This window comes from Molossus molossus, unplaced genomic scaffold, assembly GCF_014108415.1.
Source record: "Molossus molossus isolate mMolMol1 unplaced genomic scaffold, mMolMol1.p scaffold_m16_p_12, whole genome shotgun sequence".
Taxonomy (NCBI): Eukaryota; Metazoa; Chordata; class Mammalia; order Chiroptera; family Molossidae; genus Molossus; species Molossus molossus.
Window position 1 is genome coordinate 65,549,485 of NW_023425347.1, and position 20,274 is coordinate 65,569,758.

At 36.5% G+C, this 20,274-nt stretch overlaps 1 protein-coding gene across 5 annotated transcripts in view; it reads left to right on the forward strand.

Moving 5' to 3' along the window:
* Positions 1–17,061, forward strand: part of TUT4 (terminal uridylyl transferase 4) — an 86,696-nt gene extending 69,635 nt beyond the window's left edge. Inside the window, exons 20-30 of one of the 5 annotated variants that reach the window (XR_004958934.1) lie at positions 571–648; positions 798–975; positions 1,250–1,297; positions 1,385–1,467; positions 2,271–2,386; positions 3,286–3,509; positions 4,275–4,375; positions 7,602–8,049; positions 13,741–13,899; positions 15,550–15,684; positions 16,952–17,019. Coding sequence is in view for 4 of the 5 variants with exons in the window: in XM_036256734.1 (XP_036112627.1) it covers positions 571–648; positions 798–975; positions 1,250–1,297; positions 1,385–1,467; positions 2,271–2,386; positions 3,286–3,509; positions 4,275–4,375; positions 7,602–8,049; positions 13,741–13,899; positions 15,639–15,727 (1,524 nt within the window). In the remaining variant the exon portion in view is untranslated. Of the gene's footprint in view, positions 1–570; positions 649–797; positions 976–1,249; positions 1,298–1,384; positions 1,468–2,270; positions 2,387–3,285; positions 3,510–4,274; positions 4,376–7,601; positions 8,050–13,740; positions 13,900–15,549; positions 16,288–16,951 lie in introns of those variants that run through there. The other 4 variants (XM_036256734.1, XM_036256735.1, XM_036256736.1 and 1 more) reach the window with 4 other exon arrangements.
* The last annotated feature ends 3,213 nt before the right edge of the window (positions 17,062–20,274 follow it).

Consider the following 20,274-nt stretch of genomic DNA (forward strand, 5'->3'; position numbering starts at 1 on the left):
CTCCTCACTTTCTTTTTCTCCCTCTCCCTTCCTTCCTCCTTCCCTCCCACTCTGTCTGAAAATAAATGGAAAAATATCCTTGGGTGAGGATTTAAAAAAAAAAAAAAATCGATGTCCAGGGTGCTTTTCAGCCTCATCTGATAAAGATTAAAGCTACTAGAGCCCTTCCCCAAAACAAACAATTCAATTGATGTCCTTTGGGTGCACAGTCAATAGGTATTATCTATTAATGTATTTCTACATCAGTGATCCTTGGATGAAAATGCCGTTTTAATTTGTGTTTACTTTATTAATCTTGGGCTGGATGTGTATTAACAGATAAAATAGGTGACATCAAATGTGTCATTTGGTGAGTCTGATGCTCTTAAGATATTCTTTCCCAGCTTTGGTCTTTCAGATACATTTTTTTCATTAATAACTTGACATCAAATTATGCCATCCCGACATATTCATTTTGGAAGAAGTATTTCAGTATGTCTGTTCTAGCTAAATTCTGAAATGAGGTGAGGACATTTAGGCTTTTGGCTTGGATGACTTAAAATCTAATAATAAAATTAATTTTTTATGCAGATCTTTGATGGAAAACAGATTCCACAGAGAATGGTTGATGGATGGAATGCTTTTTTCTTTGATAAAACAGAAGAACTGGTAATTTTTAAATAGTCTTTATGTTATGGAATGCTTACTGATAAATGTTAGGATTTGCATAATTTACTTTAATAATTTCACTTGGATTTGGAGTCCATATTTTGGATAGGTATAGATATTTCTCTCCCTCTCTTTTTTCTCACCTGTAGAAAAAACGTTTACCTTCACTTGGAAAGAACACAGAAACATTAGGAGAGCTTTGGTTGGGACTGCTTCGCTTCTATACTGAAGAGTTTGATTTCAAGGAATATGTAATTAGCATTCGGCAGAAAAAGCTGTTAACAACTTTTGAGAAGCAGTGGACGTCCAAATGCATTGCAATCGAAGGTAATCATTTAACTGATATTTATTCAGAAACAAAAACAAAATGAAATGCCAATTTCACGTGGGCAAGGAAATTGAGGGGAAGATTGATATACATTAGAATTTGGAGGATTCTTTCTTTGGATTTTTATCAGTTTCTATCCTTTATAATTTAAAGAAATAATTTGCTTCTTGGGTGGTCTGAGTTATATAGTATTAGACTGTAGTCATGACTACTAAGTATATTTAATGTTACAATGAACATAATTCTCAATTAAATAAAAATTTTCTATTCTAGATCCTTTTGACTTGAATCATAATCTTGGTGCTGGAGTTTCTAGAAAAAGTAAGTTTTAAATACAGAAATTGCCTGCTCTTAAAGCTCTTACACATTAAGGTCTACATCTTTATTGTTTTCTTCTTTCTTCAATAGTGACCAATTTCATCATGAAGGCATTTATCAATGGAAGGAAACTTTTTGGTACTCCCTTTTATCCACTCATTGGCAGAGAAGTTGTAAGTTTACATAATTTTAATTATGTATTTTTTCTATTTTCTTATATAACTTTTTTTTTATAGTACAAGAAACCTACTCTTGTTTTTAGGTTGGTGTTAGAAATAGGGAGACGGTTACAGCTTCCTGTATTTTTTCTTATTACACTTATAATAGTCCATAATGAGATATGTCCAAATTAGATCTGCTCTAGTTTTGATGTAACCCTAGTAAGCTGAATTAGATAGCATGGACTAAGAGGATTCTTTTTGCCTAAACTGGGTAGCATCGTGTCCCCCATTCCTCTTGGTCTCACTATGGCTCTTTTGTAGAGAGATGGGAGTATTCCTAACTCTTTTTTTTTTTTATTTTAGAAAGAGGAAGGGGAGAGAGAGAGTGAGAAACAAACATCAATGTGAGAGAAACACTGATTGGTTGCCTCCTGTAGTGTGCTGACTGGAGCTGAGTTTCCTCAAGGATAAAATAAAGATGAAAACAGAATCTACTATATTGAGATATTATGCAGAGATGTTACAGATGAATGAGAAAACATTGCAGATGTAAAGTAGTTAGTACTTTTAGCATCTGAGGTGTTCATGGTGATAATTCTGAATCTCATTTTCTTTTTTTTTTTTTTTTTTTGGTCTTTTGTTCATTTGGTTTCTTGTGAATCTTGTTTTCATATCATGGTTTTAGTTGCAGTGAAACATTTGTTATTTAGTTCCTCTTAAAAAAAAACACTTTTGCATCTTGGTCTCCTTTCCATTTGTATTCAAAAGTTTATAGTGATTTTTTTCCCCCTAATAAAGTTGTATTTTCTTCCTAGGAGTACTTCTTTGATTCCAGAGTATTAACAGATGGAGAACTGGCTCCCAATGATCGATGTTGCCGTGTTTGTGGAAAAATAGGCCACTACATGAAAGACTGCCCTAAAAGGAGAAGGTTGGCAAATTATTTTGTGTCAAAATTACAGGGAAATTAAAGTTGAGGTCAGTTGTAGCTCTTAACTGTGTTCAGATATGTTTCAGTAAGAAAGTTCAGGGCTTTTAATTGGACCTTAGGTAAATGTACATTTTAGTGGAATTTTGTAATAGAGTGAGATTTATTTGTGGTACCATGTTGTCTCTTAACAGTCATTCGTTCATTTATTAAATCGTTTTTTTGTTTGTTTGTTTTTAATTGAAGAAGCATTTATTGACACCTACTGTATGCTGGGAACTGTGCTAGGAACCAAGGGGAAAAAAAAGGCCAAGACATGGGTTCTGACTGAGGACCTCACAGTCATACAAAACAATAATTAAAATATAATTAACTGAATCTTTGAGGTATATACTGTGAAGGTATATAACATTTGCCTTGAGGAATATGCGTTATAAATACCACCTAAGACATATCTATGAAAATACTTTCCTGTGTTCTATATGTATTAGTATACATATAGTTTAATGGGCTAGGAAAAGCCCTTCTTTATTCATCAAGCTCCCTAGTTTTTATCATTGCTATTTTACTGGCTGTTAAATGTATGCGAGATACTTAACTTCCCTAATCCCAGGTGTCTTCCCCTGTAAAATGAAGATAATAAATACCAACCTCTAAGGATTGTTACAAGATTAAACTAAGATATTTAAAATTTTTTAAATTTGATATTTTATTATGAAAGTACTGGAATACCCAGTTTTGCCATATGAGTAGGTGTTCTATAAATGTGAGTTCCTTTGCCTTCAAGAAGATGCATGAGATGTGGGCATGTTAGTCCCTTTAATTGTGAGGCTCTTGTACAGTTTAGTTTGTTCGTGATTCCCTCAGTTTACAAGTCCCTAGCCCCACATTATTGGTATCAGCAGTTTACTGTTTAGAGTAAAGAAGAAAGACAGCGAAGAAGAGAAGGAAGGGAATGAAGAGGAGAAAGACTCTCGAGACCTTCTTGACCCCCGGGACCTCCATGATACTCGAGACTTCAGAGACCCCAGAGACCTCAGATGTTTTATATGTGGAGATGCAGGACATGTACGAAGGGAGTGCCCAGAGGTCAAGCTGGCCCGTCAGAGGAATAGCAGTGTGGCAGGTAAATAGAAAAGGTTCAAATAGTTTTTGGTTGAAAATGAAGTAATTTATGTTGATGCCATTCTAAGGACCCTAATTCCCCTCTGTTCCAAACCCAGCTGTATGATTTTGGACCTTATAATTTCTTAAAAAGCTAACATTTAGATGGGCTTTTATTCTGAACAGTATTTGGATATGTTCACTTTCTAGGTCTTTAGTGGTCTGTTGTATTCAATCAGTTCTCTCTAAGTATTCTTCAGATTTGAATCACACTTTGTTTTTCTCAGTGTAAAAGTTAACAGAAATTAACTATTTCTCCCCTAACAGTTAATGAGAAATTTTCTTCTGGGAACGTATAGGAGAAATTATATATCTTCCCACTGCTGTTATGAGAGAGGGAGATCTGTTCTTTTTATATTTCATAAGGAACTTTAGGAATTAAAAACCCAAATGAGAGTTTATTGAAAGAAAAAAATAGAATACTTTAAGAGGTGATCATTTTCATTTATTCAGATTCTTATTGCAAAAGGTATTTTCTTAAGTAAATATATTGTCGTCTTTGGAAAAGCAGTGTAGCATTTGTTCTTATTTCTAGGAACAGTGTACTTTTTTTAATGATTGGGATTGAAAAATGGCATAAAAATTTTAGTTTTTGTAAGTCCTTCGTTAACATCATCATAATTTAAAAGTCCAAGTTTATAAAAGCTCAAAGAGACTTGACATCTTTTATAGATTGTCATTTCTCTATTTTCTTTCTTTTGATTTTCTTTCTAATGTTTTCTCTTAGCAGCCCAGCTGGTTCGCAACCTTGTAAATGCCCAACAGGTGGCTAGTTCATCCCAGCAACAGGGTGATCAGTCCATAAGGACTAGACAGTCCTCAGAATGTGTAAGTACTCTGCCTACAAATGGGTTAGTCTTGGCAGGGAGTTAGTACTAATTTCAGTAGATAATAGGGTTGATCTTTCAGACTGGTAAATAACAGTCTTCCAGATTACACAGTGCTTTATGGATGTGTCCTTGCTAAGCATATGAGGTGGAAAAGAGTATTACTTTTGGGGTAATGTAGATTCGTGTATATATCTGTGAGCCAGCTCCTTAACTTCATTGAACCTGCTTTCTTATTTGTAAAATAAGATTAACTACCTAATAAGGTTGTTGGTTGGATTAAAATAAGTTAATGACTTTAAGATTTCAGGCTTTGCGTAGTGGAGAAATATCTGTACCATTAATGAAAATGAACCTAAAAATTGAGCTGTATTAGGGGTTTAGTACATTTGCATGGCATTTCACTTGCTTGAAACTTTTGTTTGTCTTATAGCTGATATAGTGAAATATACTCTGTAAAATACAGAGTATTAAATTAGAATTCAGATTCACAGGTTTCATATTAACTTTGTTGAATTACCCTTAACCTTTGTCTGAATCTGTATTCACCTTGCACTTCTTAAGTTAATTCAATACCAATTGAATGCTTACTTTAAACCTGACATTACTTTTGTGCTTCACATTTATTAAATTTAATCCTTTGGCCATGGGAAATGGTACGTATTAGTATGATCAAATTTTACTAATTGGGAAGCTAAAATAAATTAAAAGATTCAAACCCAGATTCAAACAGCTTCAAAGCTATTAACTCTCTTAAACATGCTAAATCGGATGTGATCTGTATTTTTAGAAACAATACTTAGAGCATCTAAAAACCAGTAATAGGGAGAGTCAGAAAAACATTTAGGAGCCCACTAAAATGTATCTGCTATTCTGAATTTGGTGTTTATGTTTTCCACATACATTGTTTAATCTTCACAAAAACCTGTGAGGTAGATTGTTATTATTTATATTTTAGAGGTAAAGAAACAGAGATCTCAGTTTCTTGCCTAAGGTCAACAGATACTTGGAACCAGAACTTGAATTCTCAAGCTGTCTCCAAAACCTGTGCTCCAAACCACTTTCCTATACTGCCTCTAACTTTTATTCTCTGCATCTAGTACTCACTTTTCTGTCATCTGAGATTTGGGAAGAGTCTGTCTAAATGGGCATTGCTATTCTGAGGTCTCACAAAGCATTTCAACCTCCACGTGTGTGGAATGTAGCTTATGTTCTCTTCAGCCATTCCCCAGACTTGCCTCTTTTCTCTTATGTTCTCCATCTCCTGGAATGATCCTACTATCTAGTTTCCAGTGGGAGTTCTCCATCCCACTCAACCCCCACATCCAGTCAGTCACCAAGTCCTATTGTTTGTGCATATAAAACATAGCTAGCTCACGCTGGCCAGGTGACCCAATTTGTTAGAACATCGACCCATACATCAAAAAGGTTGCAGGTTCTATCCCTGGTTGGGCACATGCGGGAGGCAACTGATTGATGATTCTCTCTCACATCGATATTTCTTTCTCTCTCTCTAAAAATCAATTTAAAAAGCATATCCTTAGGTGAGGATTAAAAAATAAAAAAAGCTAGCTCATAGCCATTTGCTTCCCCCTGTCTCTATATTATATTTCCCTAGCATAGTCTACCATCATCTCAGGACCTCTATATTACAGCAGCCTTTTAAACAGTCTCAGCAGTATTTTAATCTTCATCCAAGGATTTATCTTCAGATAGAGTGGGAGGGAGGGAGAGAGAGGGATAGAAAGGGGGGGAGGGGTGCGGAGAGAGAGAGAAACATCAACTGGTTGCGCGCCCACCCCCCACCCCCCCAATCAGGGCCGGGGATGAATTGCAACCAAGGTACATGCCCTTGACTAGAATTGAACCAGTGACTCATTAGTCTTGCAAGCTGATGTTCTAACCGCTGAGCCAAATTGGCCAGGGCTCAACAGTCTTTTATTTAAAATACTCCCTATTTCATTCTTATTAAGCCAGAATATTTTTTCTAAAATGTAGATTGATCATGTTTCTGATGTGTTTAAAACCCTTTAGTGGTTTTTCATTGCCCTCAGGATAGAGTTTAAACTACAGGACCTATAGGAACTTATCATCTTCTCCTATTTAGTTCATCAGCCTCAGATCTGCCATTCCTCTTTCCTTATAATAATAAACTTCTTTCAGGTTGCAGTTACTTTAAAAGCTACGTGTTTTTGTGTCGGTGGATTTTCAGTCATGTTGTTCCCTCTGCCTGAAACACTCTTTCCTTTTCCTTATCCCTACCCTTTTAAAAATCAGATTGGTTTCTGTTTATCCTTGAATCTTAACTTAAAGTTCATTTTCTCTGTGAAGCTTTCCTTGGTTTTCTCTTTCTTTCATCTTACCTCCCCTCTTCCCCCAAAGTCAGTTTAGGTATTCACGCTCTGTGATTTCATTATACACCGTACATTATTACATTCTTTTTGTTTTTTTGTTTTTTTTATCCTCACCCGAGGACATTTTTCCATTTTTTGTACAGATAGAGTGGGAGGGAGAGAGAGGGGGAGAGAGAGAGAAACATCGACGTGAAAGGGACACATCGAGTGGCTGCCACCCGCACAACCGACCAGGGCCGGGGACAAACTGCAACCGAAGTACGTGCCCTTAGCGGGAACCGAACCCGGGTCTCTCCGGACCGCAGGCCGACGCTCTAACCGCTGCGCCAAACCGGCCAGGGCCATTATTACATTCTTTATCATAGTAATCATTGTACTTTATTTTGATTGCTTATGAAATCTTTATCTGCCCCTCTTTCTTTCCCCCACAAACTTGAAGCTCTGTGAGAGCATACATGTTAGTATTGTATTTTTAATTTCTAAAACAGTGCTCAGTACATAATTGACACATACTAAATACTTAGTTGAAGGACTGAATGAAAGTGACTGAGATATTTAGATGTAAGTTTCTAGTTACAATTGTAAATGTGGGTTCTACATGATGAGAATGATTTTTGAGCTCTCCTTTGGGCAATAAAAAGGTTTATGAAGTAAATCCTCATGTAAGGGTGGGTTTGAAAACCTTGGGGGAAAAAATTCTACTTTCATGTAGTACGGGCTTCTGGTATTTGCTGTTAATGTACATCACAGAGCTGTGTTTTTAATGTTATAATGAAATAATTCCATAATTTTGTCTTTTGATAATCTCTGCTTTTATAAAATTAAGGTGTTTATTAATTAATTTAAAAATGTATCTTTTTTTTCCCTCTGCAGTCGGATTCACCATCTTATTCTCCCCAGCCCCAGCCATTTCCACAGAACTCTTCCCAATCAGCTGCCATTACCCAGCCTCCTTCCCAGCCAGGATCCCAACCCAAACTTGGCCCACCTCAGCAGGGAGCCCAGCCCCCACATCAGGTCCAGATGCCTATGTATAACTTTCCTCAGTCACCACCAGCTCAGTATTCTCCCATGCACAATATGGGATTGTTGCCAATGCATCCCCTCCAGATCCCTGCCCCATCCTGGCCTATTCATGGCCCAGTGATCCACTCTGCACCAGGCAGTGCCCCCAGCAATATTGGCCTGAATGACCCCAGCATCATCTTTGCACAGCCTGCTGCCAGACCTGTGGCAATTCCCAGCTCCTCTCATGATGGACACTGGCCTCGTACTGTGGCTCCAAATTCCCTGGTGAACAATGGTGCAGTGGGGAATTCAGGTAATCTTTTTTGTCTGTCTATCTGTAGAAAGGTTGGGCGATGTGTATTACTGGTTGAACTTGGGGAAATAAATGTGAAGAAAAGGATGGCAAACAATATTTGTGGAGGGGCAGTATAAGCATTAGATAAAAGTAAAGAGTATGACTGTGGATTCAGACTGCCTGGATTTGAATCCTGACCCTGCCATTTATTATGTGACATTGGGCAGTTGCTTAAAACTCTTTGTGCATTGGTTGCATCAGTAAAATATGGATCTTAATAGTATCACAGGGATATTGTGAATAGTAAGTGTAACAGACATAAATGTTAATTATTTTATTTTAAATTTTGGCTGCAATATTGCTTTGTGTGTATTATTAGCACTTATTTTACAGTTGAAGAAATTGAAGGGTTAACTAAGTTTAACTATCATGCTGTCATAATTAATCATAGTAGATCCAAGATTTAATCCGTTTTTTTCTTCGAAACCTGTGTTCTTTGCCCTAGACTCTTACTGTCTCCCATTAAGGAGCAATTCTTTAAAAAGAAGAAGGTATTGGTAGCATTTTTTAGCGTTAAAAAATGTTTATTTTTATATTTAAGTAATAGATATTCATTATGGGACATTTGAAAATCATTCATAGTCTTAATTCCTATATATAACTACTAAGTAATATTTTGGTTTATTGCCATTTATTCACTCCTTTTCTAATATTTGCATATTGAAAAATGGTTTATATATGCTGTAAGTCTAGTTTTATATACAGCTTTAATAGTTATCAACATTTGCTGTTCTTTTTTTTTTATTTTTATTTATTTTTTTATCCTCACCCGAGGATATTTTTCCATTTTTTGTTCAGATAGAGTGGGAGGGAGAGAGAGGAAGGGAGAGAGAGACAGAAACGTCGATGTGAAGGGACACATCGAGTGGCTGCCACCCGCACGACCAACCAGGGCCGGGGACAAACTGCAACCGAAGTACGTGCCCTTAGCGGGAACCGAACCAGGGTCTCTCCGGACCGCAGGCCGATGCTCTAACCGCTGAGCCAAACCGGCCAGGGCAACATTTGCTGTTCTTTTATCTGACCTCTTCATCCCCTTAAAAATATTTTGTGGGCCCTGGCTGGTTTGGCTAAGCGGTTGGAGCATGGCCTGCGATTCAGAGAGAACTGGATTCAGTTCCCGCTAAGGGCGCGTACTTCGGTTGCAGTTTGTCCCTAGCCCTGGTTGGTTGTGCGGGTGGCAGCCACTCGATGTGTCCCTTTCATGTCGATCTCTCTCTCTCTCTCTCTCTGAACAAAAAATGGAAAAAAATATTCTAAGGTTTGGATTAAAAAAAAAAATTGGCTTGAGTATTTAATCAAATATGAGACATATCAAATTTGCTTATGAACTTTAGTTTTATCTCAGAAAATCAAGACCATAACTAGGATTTTCTAATGCCCATCTCTTGTTCCCTTTTTCCCTTTTGCCTTTTTCTCTAAAATTATTGTGTTTTTTTTTATTTATTTGAGTCAAGATTCAAGCAAAGCCCATTCATTGTATGTGGTTGTTATATCTCTTAAGTCTCCTTTAACTTATAACAGTTCTCCCTCACTATTTTCTTCCCCACATAACTATTTATTAAAGAAAGTGTAGAGTTTCCCACATTCTGGTGTTGATTGACTGCTTTTTTGTGGTGTTGTTTAACATGTACTGCTGTTCCCATATTTCCTGTTAAACTGGTAGTTTGGTTCAGCGGCTAGATTAGAATAAGGTTTGTTGTTGTTGGCAAGAATCTTACTTCTTGGTTGGTCCCGTATGTTTCCTTTTCTCACACTTCAGAAGGAACTATCTGGTTCCTCATTTAGTGACATAAGATTGATCAGTGAGTTAGGTGATGTCAGCATGTTCTAACCATTATAAAGTTCTTCATTAATTTTTACATAATAGTCTTAGACACCATTGATAATTATTGCTAATATCCATTATTTCACTAGGGGTTGTAAAATAATGATTTTTCTATTTACTATTCTTTTTTTTTATCCTCACCTGCAGACATTTTTCCATTTTTTGTTCAGATAGAGTGGGAGGGAGAGAGAGAGAGAAACATCGACGTGAGAGAGACACATTGAGTAGTTGCCACCCACACAACCCAATTAGGGCCAGGGACAAACTGCATCCAAGGTACATGCCCTTATCAGGAGCCGAACCTGGGTCTCTCTGGACCGCAGGCCAACACTCTAACCGCCGAACCAAACCAGCCAGGGCTCTATTTTTATTCTTTTTTTTTTTTTTTTTTATCCTCACCCGAGGACATTTTTCCATTTGTTGTTCAGGTAGAGTGGGAGGGAGAGAGAGGAACAGAGAGAGAGAGAGAGAAACATCGATGCGAAAGGAACATATTGAGTGGCTGCCACCCGCACAACCAACCAGGGCTGGGGACAAACTGCAGCCGAGGTACGCGCCCTTAGCGGGAACCGAACCCAGGTCTCTCAGGACCGCAGGCCGATGCTCTAACCGCTGAGCCAGACCGGCCAGGGCTATTATTCTTTTATAAAGAACTTTTCATTATACATTGCTTGTTCCCCTCATATAGTTTGTATTGGAATTGTAGACTAAAATCTTGATTCCTTCCCTTTATCAATTTTCCAAAGAATTTTAGTGATAATTTAAAAATAAAAGTATGCTATTCCTTAGAGCACTGGTTGAGGAGGTATTTCTGACCCTTTTGGGAACAATATAGATAATGTATTTTGCTGAGCAGAAATGCTAGAATGTAGGAACTTGTTTAGATATCCAAGATCAAAAGATAATGATATACATGACCATTATGATGTGGTCTCTGCTTCTCTCATTCAACAGATGTTTATTTTATGTATGTCATGACATGCACCATGATGGGCATTGAGTTATGTAACCATGAAGACACACCCAGTGCCTTGCCCTTTGATATATTGGCTCAGTTCTTAGAGTTTTAAATCTTCCCTCTCTTCACCACTAGTTGGTCTCTGTTTCAGCCTTAGTGAACTAATTAACATCTCACAAACATAATCATACTGTCTCTTACCCCTGATTGCTCACCTAAGTTGTTCCCTGTGCCTAGAATATCCCCTCTCTCCATTACTTCTTCTATTTAGTCTCACCTCTCACCTCCTCCTGCTTTGCTCCAAAGCGGGGCTAACTCATACATTCTCTGTTTTTAAATTTAGATTACTTTGTTCAGGAAGCCTTTAACTCTTGCTGATCCTTTTCTTCAATTGTATTAGGTATCCTTTCTCTCCATGTTTTTTTTTAATATCCATATCATAATACTTGTCTTACTATGTTGAAATTACCTGTTTACTTGTCTGCAGAACCCATTAGACTGAACTTATTGAGTCTCTGTGTTGTTTCTTGTCTGTCATTGTTCGGTATAGTGTTCAGGGTAGTGCTTGATGTTTGGTAGGTATATTATTACATAATAAACTATTACTCAGTAAATATTATTTATTGCATGGTGTATAACTCCTAGTTGACAAGACAGCTAACATTACTATTGTGTTAAAAATAGGCTAAATGAGCCCATCTGGTGTGGCTCAGTGGTTGAGCATCAACCCATGCACCAAGAGGTTGCTGTTTTGATTTCTGATCAGGGCACATGCCTGGGTTGTGAGCTCAATCCCTAATAGGGGGCGTGCAGGAGGGGAGCCTGTTGATGTTTCTTGATCATCAATGTTTATATCTCTCTCTTCCTCTTCCTTCCTCCTCTCTCTAAAAATCAATAAAGATATGTATAGTTTTTATTTTATTATTATTATTATTTTTTTATCCTCACCCAAGGACATTTTTTCATTTTTTGTTCAGGTAGAGTGGTAGGGAGAGAGAGAAACATCGACGTGAAAGGGATACACTGAGTGGCTGCCCACCCGCACGTCCAACCAGGTCCGGGGACAAACCGCAACCGAGGCACGCTCCCCTAGTGGGAACCGAACCTGGGTCTCTCTGGACCACAGGCCGACGCTCCAACCGCTGAGCCAAAAATATATATATTTTAAATGGACTAGATGAGAATATATTAAAAAAATAGTGGTTGTGTTATAGTTGGAGATTGTGTGAGTTTATTTCCCATTTGTGAAATTATCTTGAATAAGGTTGTATTAGTTTTATTATGAAACAGTTGTGAAAAATGGTCAAGGCAGATTGGAATATATCCTTAAAAATATCCTTTTATGTTAGAACATTTCTCAGTTGGTCAGGACTTCAGTATGTATGCCTGATCTCATTTATTTTTTGTAAAATTTGAGACCTGCAGCTTGAGCTTTTAGTTGAAACTTGGCTTTATGAACTTGTGGTAAATCATCAGATTTGTTTTTCCTGGTTACTTCTTGAAGACTGAGCTTAGAAGATTTTGGCTAGTATGGATTTTAGCTCCCTACTCCTCCATATCTTATATCTCCTAATTTGAGTTCCTGGTAGGACATTTAATGAATAAGGGCAGTGTCTTTCAGATTAATTCCTGCCACATGTGACCCTGAATAAGAAAAACCACAAAAATGATCCAGAAGATTCAGGGGGTACTGCACTTAAAGATCATCTCAAAGGGAAGTAGGTTGGTATGGGTAGTTTGCCATAGAAAGAATAGGCATACTTTTTTTAGTTCCTATTTATATACCAGAACTTGTACAATCCACATTTGTTTTTGTTATCTAATTTAATCCCCACAACAACCTGAGGTTCGTAATTGAACCTTAGTAATTTTATTTTTTTGTTAATCCTCAGCTGAGGATATTTTTCCATTGATTTTTAGATAAAGTGGAAGGGAAGGAGAGAGGGAGGAAAGGATAGAGGGAGAGAAAGAGAGCGTGTGAGCGAGAGAGATACATGGACTGGTTGCCTCCCACATGACCCCCACCGGGGCTGGGGATCAAACCTCCAACCCAGGTACATGCCCTTGACTGTGAATCAAACATGTGACCCTTCAGTCCATGGACTGACACTCTAACCACTGAACCAAACTGGCCAGCGTGAACCTTAGTAATTTTTGGAACTGGGATTTGAACTTATTAGACCTATTTGGCTTCAAAGTTCTAGTTCTCAACCATTATACCACAGTGCCTCAGCTTCCAATAAATAGGATCTCTTTCCAGGACAAGATATAATTAATTCTAGGGTAGTTGGTATTGTCTTTAGGATAAAATGTAAGCTCCTTAATGATGTACTAACATTTTTTGAAATACAGATTCTACCTACCCATCCAGCCTTTTCTGTTTCTAAGTCCTCCCTTTACCCCTATTTCTATTTTGTCAAGTTGTTTTGAAACTTCCCCCAAACTTACTATAATTCTCTGCTTTCTGGCTTTTAAATATGCTATTCTTTTTGTCTAAAATGCCCTCCTTGTCCCATTTTGCCTAACTTGTTTCTTGTACTTTAAAACTCAATTTAGTCAGTTGTCTTAGGAAAAATTTTATCTTCGAACAACTTGTTTAGACCTGTTTGGAACCCCTTCTACAGATATGTTATAGCAAATTCCACATATTATTGTATATGTCTTTCTATATGTCTCCTATATGAATAATTTGAACACAATTACAGTGTTGGATCCTTTAAAGAATTTTTTTTTGGTATCCTCTGCATTTAGCATAGTTCTTGGCCAGTGATAGTTACTCACTAAATCTTTGTGGAATGAAGGAATATATGAGTGAACAATGTGATGTTTTAAAATATGTCTTTTCTTTCTTATTGAAATGCAGAGCCAGGCTTTCCAGGACTGAATCCTCCAATTCCTTGGGAGCATGCACCACGTCCCCATTTCCCTCTTGTCCCAGCTTCGTGGCCTTATGGTTTGCATCAAAACTTCATGCATCAGGGAAATGCCAGATTTCAGCCCAACAAACCTTTCTATACTCAAGGTACCATTGCTTACAAATTTGTTAATAGGCTGGGTGGGTTTTGTTCTGAGACAAGGAACCTTTGTGAAGGCCAGGATCCAGGAGTAAAATTTCATGCATTCAGTAAACATTTATTGAGAGAGCATACTATGTGTCAGACTATGGTAGGTGCTTGTTGCTCAAGCAGGAATTAAATAAAACCCCCACACTTAATGGCTATTTTATAGAACAGCCAGGTAAGAATAGGAGTTTAGAGGAATCAATTAATGTTACCCTAGCAGAGAAAGCAGGATAAGGACACTAGGGATCAAATCACACATGATTTTTACATTTGAACTAGATCTTGAAAGAGATACAAGATTTTTTTCTCCTGGAGATTTTCTAGAGATTAGAGTGGAGGAGTGTTTTTAGCTGAGGAAATAATACATACAGAGTCTCTGAGTTCTGCTTGGCATGAGGAGAAAATAGAAAGAAGAGGAAATAATAGGACTAGAGGATGAGGTAAACGGGAAAGGTCTATAGGTGAAGAGACTAGAGAAAGGTAGGCTGAGGCCATATCATGAGAGTTTGGACTCAGTTTAAGTTCATCTCTTTTTATTTTTATTTTTTTTTAGTCCTCACCCGAGGACCTTTTTTTGATATTTTGTTCAGATACAGTGGGAGGGAGAGAGAAAGAAACATCGACGTGAAAGGGACACATCGAGTGGTTGCCACCCACACGACCCAACCAGGGCCGGGGACAAACTGCAACCGAGGTACATGCCCTTAGCGGGAACCGAACCCAGGTCTCTCTGGACCGCAGGCCGACGCTCTAACCGCTGAGCCAAACTGGCCAGGGCTGGACTCAGTTTAATAAGATGTCAGAATCTAATAGAATTTTCTGAGTCGAATGGTGACATGGTCAGATTTGTGTAGTAAAACTTAAGATTTGAATTACATTAGAATTTACTATATTCAGTTGGTACTAATGTACCAATAATGGCTTTAATCTAAGTAATGAAGATAAAAACTAAGGAGAATGAATGCCAAGGAACTTGTAGCATTTTAGCTAGCCTACTTGCCTCAAAGGTATCTTAATTCTAAAAGGAATTGTCTGAGTCTGACCTTCAGCTCTTGGTTAACCTAGTTCAAAAAACTAGAGTTAGAGTTATTACAGTTAAACTTAGGAGTTCAAGAATTTAAAGAAATATACTCAGGAAATGTTGACTGAATGAAATGATAATTTTAAAGGGCAGCCATTGGTATGACTGTCAGGCTTGATATATTCAGCCTTCCTAAACTATCCATGTACTGCCGGGGCATCCCTGTATTATAGATTGGCAGAATTTTGACTGTGACTGCTTTTTTCTTCTGAGCAAAGAACTGGGGCTGAGGGAAGTTACTATTGGTCATACAAGTCATTTTAGGGGGGAGAGTCTGAAGTACTTCCCTGATGGTTTTGTTCTTCTTGATTCTCCCCTCCCTCTCTCCTTTGTGTCGTCTTTGCTTTCACATCTACATTTCCTTTCCCCCCCTTTTCCTCTCCCTCTACCAAATGTTTTGATGTGCTTCATCATCTCTTCACTGTATAAATAGGAAAAAAAAAAAGAGAATAGCTGCAAGTTAATTCTAGGGGTTATCAGATACATAGGCACAAGCCTTTCAGTTTCCTGTCTGTGTTGTGTCCAACAGACAGATGTGCCACCCGTCGGTGTAGAGAGCGTTGTCCCCACCCACCAAGAGGAAACGTGTCGGAGTAATGCGAGTCCATTTTCTTTCAGCTGGTCTACCGATGCACAGCAACCAGCCAATCCTGCTGTCTCAAGGGTATCCGTACCTCAATGTCAGTTACATTCAGCAGAAAAAGTGACATTTAATGGAAAGCAAAACAAATCAGGTTCTGATTTAAATTTTAACACGTTTAGATAGCTTATTTAAATTCTAAGACTGTTTTTAAGAGCTGTATTATTTGTATATAAATATGAACTATAGTTTTTACTAGTATCACCAAATTGAGTGATACAAATTTCATCTATTTTATTACCCTATTTTTAAGGGAATTTTATGTTTTGTTTAACCTTGATGAATTGTATAAAGAGAGAATTTAAAAAATTACATTCTTTATTTTCTATTAGCTGTATTCATACTTTGGTTGCTTCAGACTTTATATATATTGTTCTTAAGAATTAGAAAGACTTTCATGTGTTTTAAATTTGTCACTTCTATTCTTTACAGAACCTTGTAGTGCCAAAAACTTTTTAAAAGGTAAAAAAAAAAAAATAAAATAAAACTACAACATGAAGATTCAGAATTTTTTTCTTTTACATTCTTGTACAGTATATTAAAAATATTCAAACTTGAACAGAAAGTTGCTTTTATCTGTATTTGAAGTAATTCTATTTTAAGTTAATAAATCTTTTTGACAAGAGTCAAATTTGGTTAATTCATCTGGTGGTTTAGATGATGGAAATATAATGTAACAATTCAGAGACTTGTTTTACTCTCAGCGAGTATTCTGACTCACAGACATAATTTTAGAAATCCAAGGTTTTTTATGTCCCTTTTTTTTGGATCTTCACAACACCCATATGCTGTTGATAGAAGCAAATGCTGTTTCCATTTTATCACTGAGAAAACAGGTGCAAAACAATAAAATGAGTTTCAAAAGTAGTGTACTTAAACATGTTGGAAATAAAATTGGAACAGATCTTTTGAGGTAGAGTTTTTAAACACTGAGACTGATACTGGCAATGAAAGGGAAAGGAAGGTAATTCTTTACTGAGGAACATTATGCATTTTGAGTCCTGTACTACTACCTGGAAAACAAACTTGCCAGGATGGTGTTTCTCAGTAATGCTTGTGGTCAGTGATTATAGTTGGAACTTAAACTTGGGTCATTGATGGTAGATTTTTTTAGCTGTTTTTGGTGCTAATACATTGAAGTTAAAGTCATTTTGTCTAAATTCCTCAAAGAGATTTGCCAGGGATTTTAGGCTAAATGATGCTATAGGTTTCTTTAGAAATGTGCAGATTAAGTAAAAAAAAAATGTATTTTATGGACAGTGAGTGTGTTATCTTTGTTCTGCTTCCTCAGATATGCATTACTTAAAATAGGAGAGACTACCTGGGCTTTTGCCATATTTTCCAACATGGAAGATGCTTGAAATCTATTGCAGGAGGTTGAGGGCTTTCCTGTCATATTTACAGCCCTGAAAAGGTATTTACTAATTGTTAAGATCAGGTGTATTTACTGTTACTTTTTCATATTAAAGTTTTGGCATCCCTCAGAATCCTACTAACTGGTGAAGTTAACTAATTTCTTAATGAGATACCTGGCCCAACGTAATGCTTTTGTGTTAAAATGTGACTTGAAGCATTCAAGATTTTCTTTTAAAGTTAGTGTTCAAGTATTTCATTTCCTTTTCAGGTCTAAGAACAGGTTATCAGGTGTACAGGGTGTTTAACTTATTCTACTTTTATGTATATTTGAAATTTTCATTAAAAAGAAAACAGTCTGCAACAAGAGACTGCCCCAAGCTCAGCCTTCCTTCCTCAAGGAAAGCACTATATGACCTGGCAATAAGTATTTAAGGGCAATAGATCCCAGTAACCTAGGTTTTCTTTATATGACAGTTATATACTATAATTTTTATCATCTCACTTGTCCCTTCCTTCAGGAGTTGCCAGTGTTCAATAACCAGCAAAACTGTTCCTAGTTGAAAAACAGAAGACTCTTATTAGTTTGTAATTTATACAGTAGTAGCTCAGTTTGTAAGTTTGCAAACTTTTCACATAAGTTGTAAACTTGAAAGGTTTTATTCAAATGTATTTGTAGGGTAAAAAATTATTTCACCTCATGCAGAGAACACACACACACTTTGAATTAAGATCGTATAGTTTTGAAATGTTTGGTAGAATTATGACATGGACACAATAATTTTTCCCCTTGCCATTAAATATTCAAAGATATGAATATTAATGACGTACTATGTGATTTATTTTTTCAATCCCTAAGATGAATATTTTTGCTATTTCTTTTTTCTCACATATTAAAAAGATGATGGGGTAAAGCTAATTTTAAAATTTTAATTTTCAATTATAGTTGACATATGATATTAGTTTCAGGTGTAAAACATAGTGATTAGACATTTATATATCTTACAAAGTGATGACCATAAGTCACCCATTTGGCACCATATATAGTTAATACAATATTATTGACTGTATTCCCTATGATATATATACTTGACATTCCCGTGACTTTTTCTTTTTTAATCCTTACCCAAGGACCTTTGATTTTTTTAGACAGAATGGGAGGGAGGGAGGAAGAAACATCTATGTGAGAGACAGACACATTGATTGAATACTTCCTGCACAATCTCAACCTGGCGACCAGGCCAGGGATTGAACCTGTGACTCTTTTTCTTGGGCTGAGGGTCTAACTGCTGAGCCAAACTGGCCTGGGACCCATGACTATTTTTTTTTTAATCCTCACCCAAGGATATTTTTTTCCATTTATCTTCAGATAAATGGAAAGAGAGGGAGGGAGAGACACACACATTGATTGGTTGCCTCCTGTAGACCCTACCAGGGTCAGGGACCAAACTGCAACTGAGGTATGTGCCCTGGACTGGAATCGAACACCTGACTCTGGTCTGCAGGTCAACGCTCTAAGCTAAACTGGCCAGGGCTTATAATTGGCAATTTGTACTTGGACTTATTCCCTTTCATTTTTTCACCCATCCCTCTCCAACGCCCCCCTTCCATCTGGCAACCCTCAGTTTGTTCTCTGTATCTATGAGTTTGTTTTTTATATTCCACATAAAAGTGAAATTATACAGTATTCATCTTTCTTTCTGAGTTATTTCATTTTGTGCCATCTATGTCCCAAATAGGAAGATTTCATTCTTTTTTATTGCTGAGTAAAACACTCCATTGTGTGTGTGTGTGTATATATATATATATATATACATATATATATATACACACACACTATATCTTTATTCATCTATCAATAAACACCAAGGTTGCTTTCATATCTGGCTATAGTAAATAATACTGCAATGAATATAGGGGTGCACATATCTTTTTAAATTAGTGTTTTGGATTTCTTCAGATAAATACCCAGAAATGAAGTGGAATTGCTGGGTCGTATGGTAACTCTGTTTTTAATTTTTTGAGGAAACTTCATACTGTATTCCATAATGGGTACACACCAATTTACAATCCCACCAACACAGTGCACAAGGGTTCCCTTTTTTCCACATCCTTGCCAACACTTGTTGATTTATTAATAGCTATTCTGACAGGTGTGAGGTGATATCTCATCGTGGCTTGATTTGCATTTCCCTGACCACCTGTATGTCTTCTTTGGAGAAATGCCTATTCTTATCCTCTGTATATTTTTAATCTTATTGTTTGCCAAACTAGGAGTTATTTATATATTTTGGATATTAACCCCTTATTGGATATATTATTTGCAAATAATTTCTCCAATTCAGTAGGTTGCCTTTTTGTTAATTATATGGTGCAGAAGCTTTTTAGTTTGATGTAGTTCCATCTGTTTATTTTTGCTTTTGTTGTCTTTGCCCTAGGAGGCATATCCAAAAAAATATTGCTAAGACCAATGTCCAAAAGTTTATTGCCTATGTTTTCTTCCAGGAGTTTTGTGGTTTCAGGTCTTACATTTCAAATTCAGTCTTTAATCCATTTTTAAATTTTTGTATATGCTCTAACTAGTCTAGTTTTATTTCTGGGATAAACTATTTTTGTGCATGTTTCCATATTATGGTGAATTCCTAGAAATAGATTAGGTAAAAAGGATGAAAATTCCAAGGTTCCTCCGACATACTGCCAAATTACTGTCCACATATAAAATGTGTGTTGGTAAGCTTATAAAAAAGCTTTTTCCAAACAACTCACTTTTTCCTTGTAAAAGAGAATTTAATTTAAATGTTTATTTAAAAAGAAAAAATAAAGTGAGCATTAAATAAAGTACTCAGAAGCCCATCAACCAGAAATAAATACTCTTATCTGGTGAACTTCCTTCATTCCAACCATCTCTTAAACATAAACATATGTATACATGCAGTTTTACCAAAATGAGCTCATATCCTGTATTTAGTAAATATAGAAAATTAATTTTACTTGGATTTAACAAGATGAAAAAAATATGAAAGTGGAGAAATGTTCAAACTTTGATTTGCTCAGTTCTCATCAGGAATCATATGAAGGATTTTTTATTATCTCTATAGCTTTTACTATTTTCCATTTTTCCCTCCAACCTATTTTCTCAGTGCCTTCTGTTTATATTTTGTTTTCTAAGGTTTCATTTTTCCAGTTTTTCACATCTTCATTTTACACTCTTCCAAGCTAATTTTCCATGTCTTATCTTTTAATCTCTCCTTTGAACTTGTA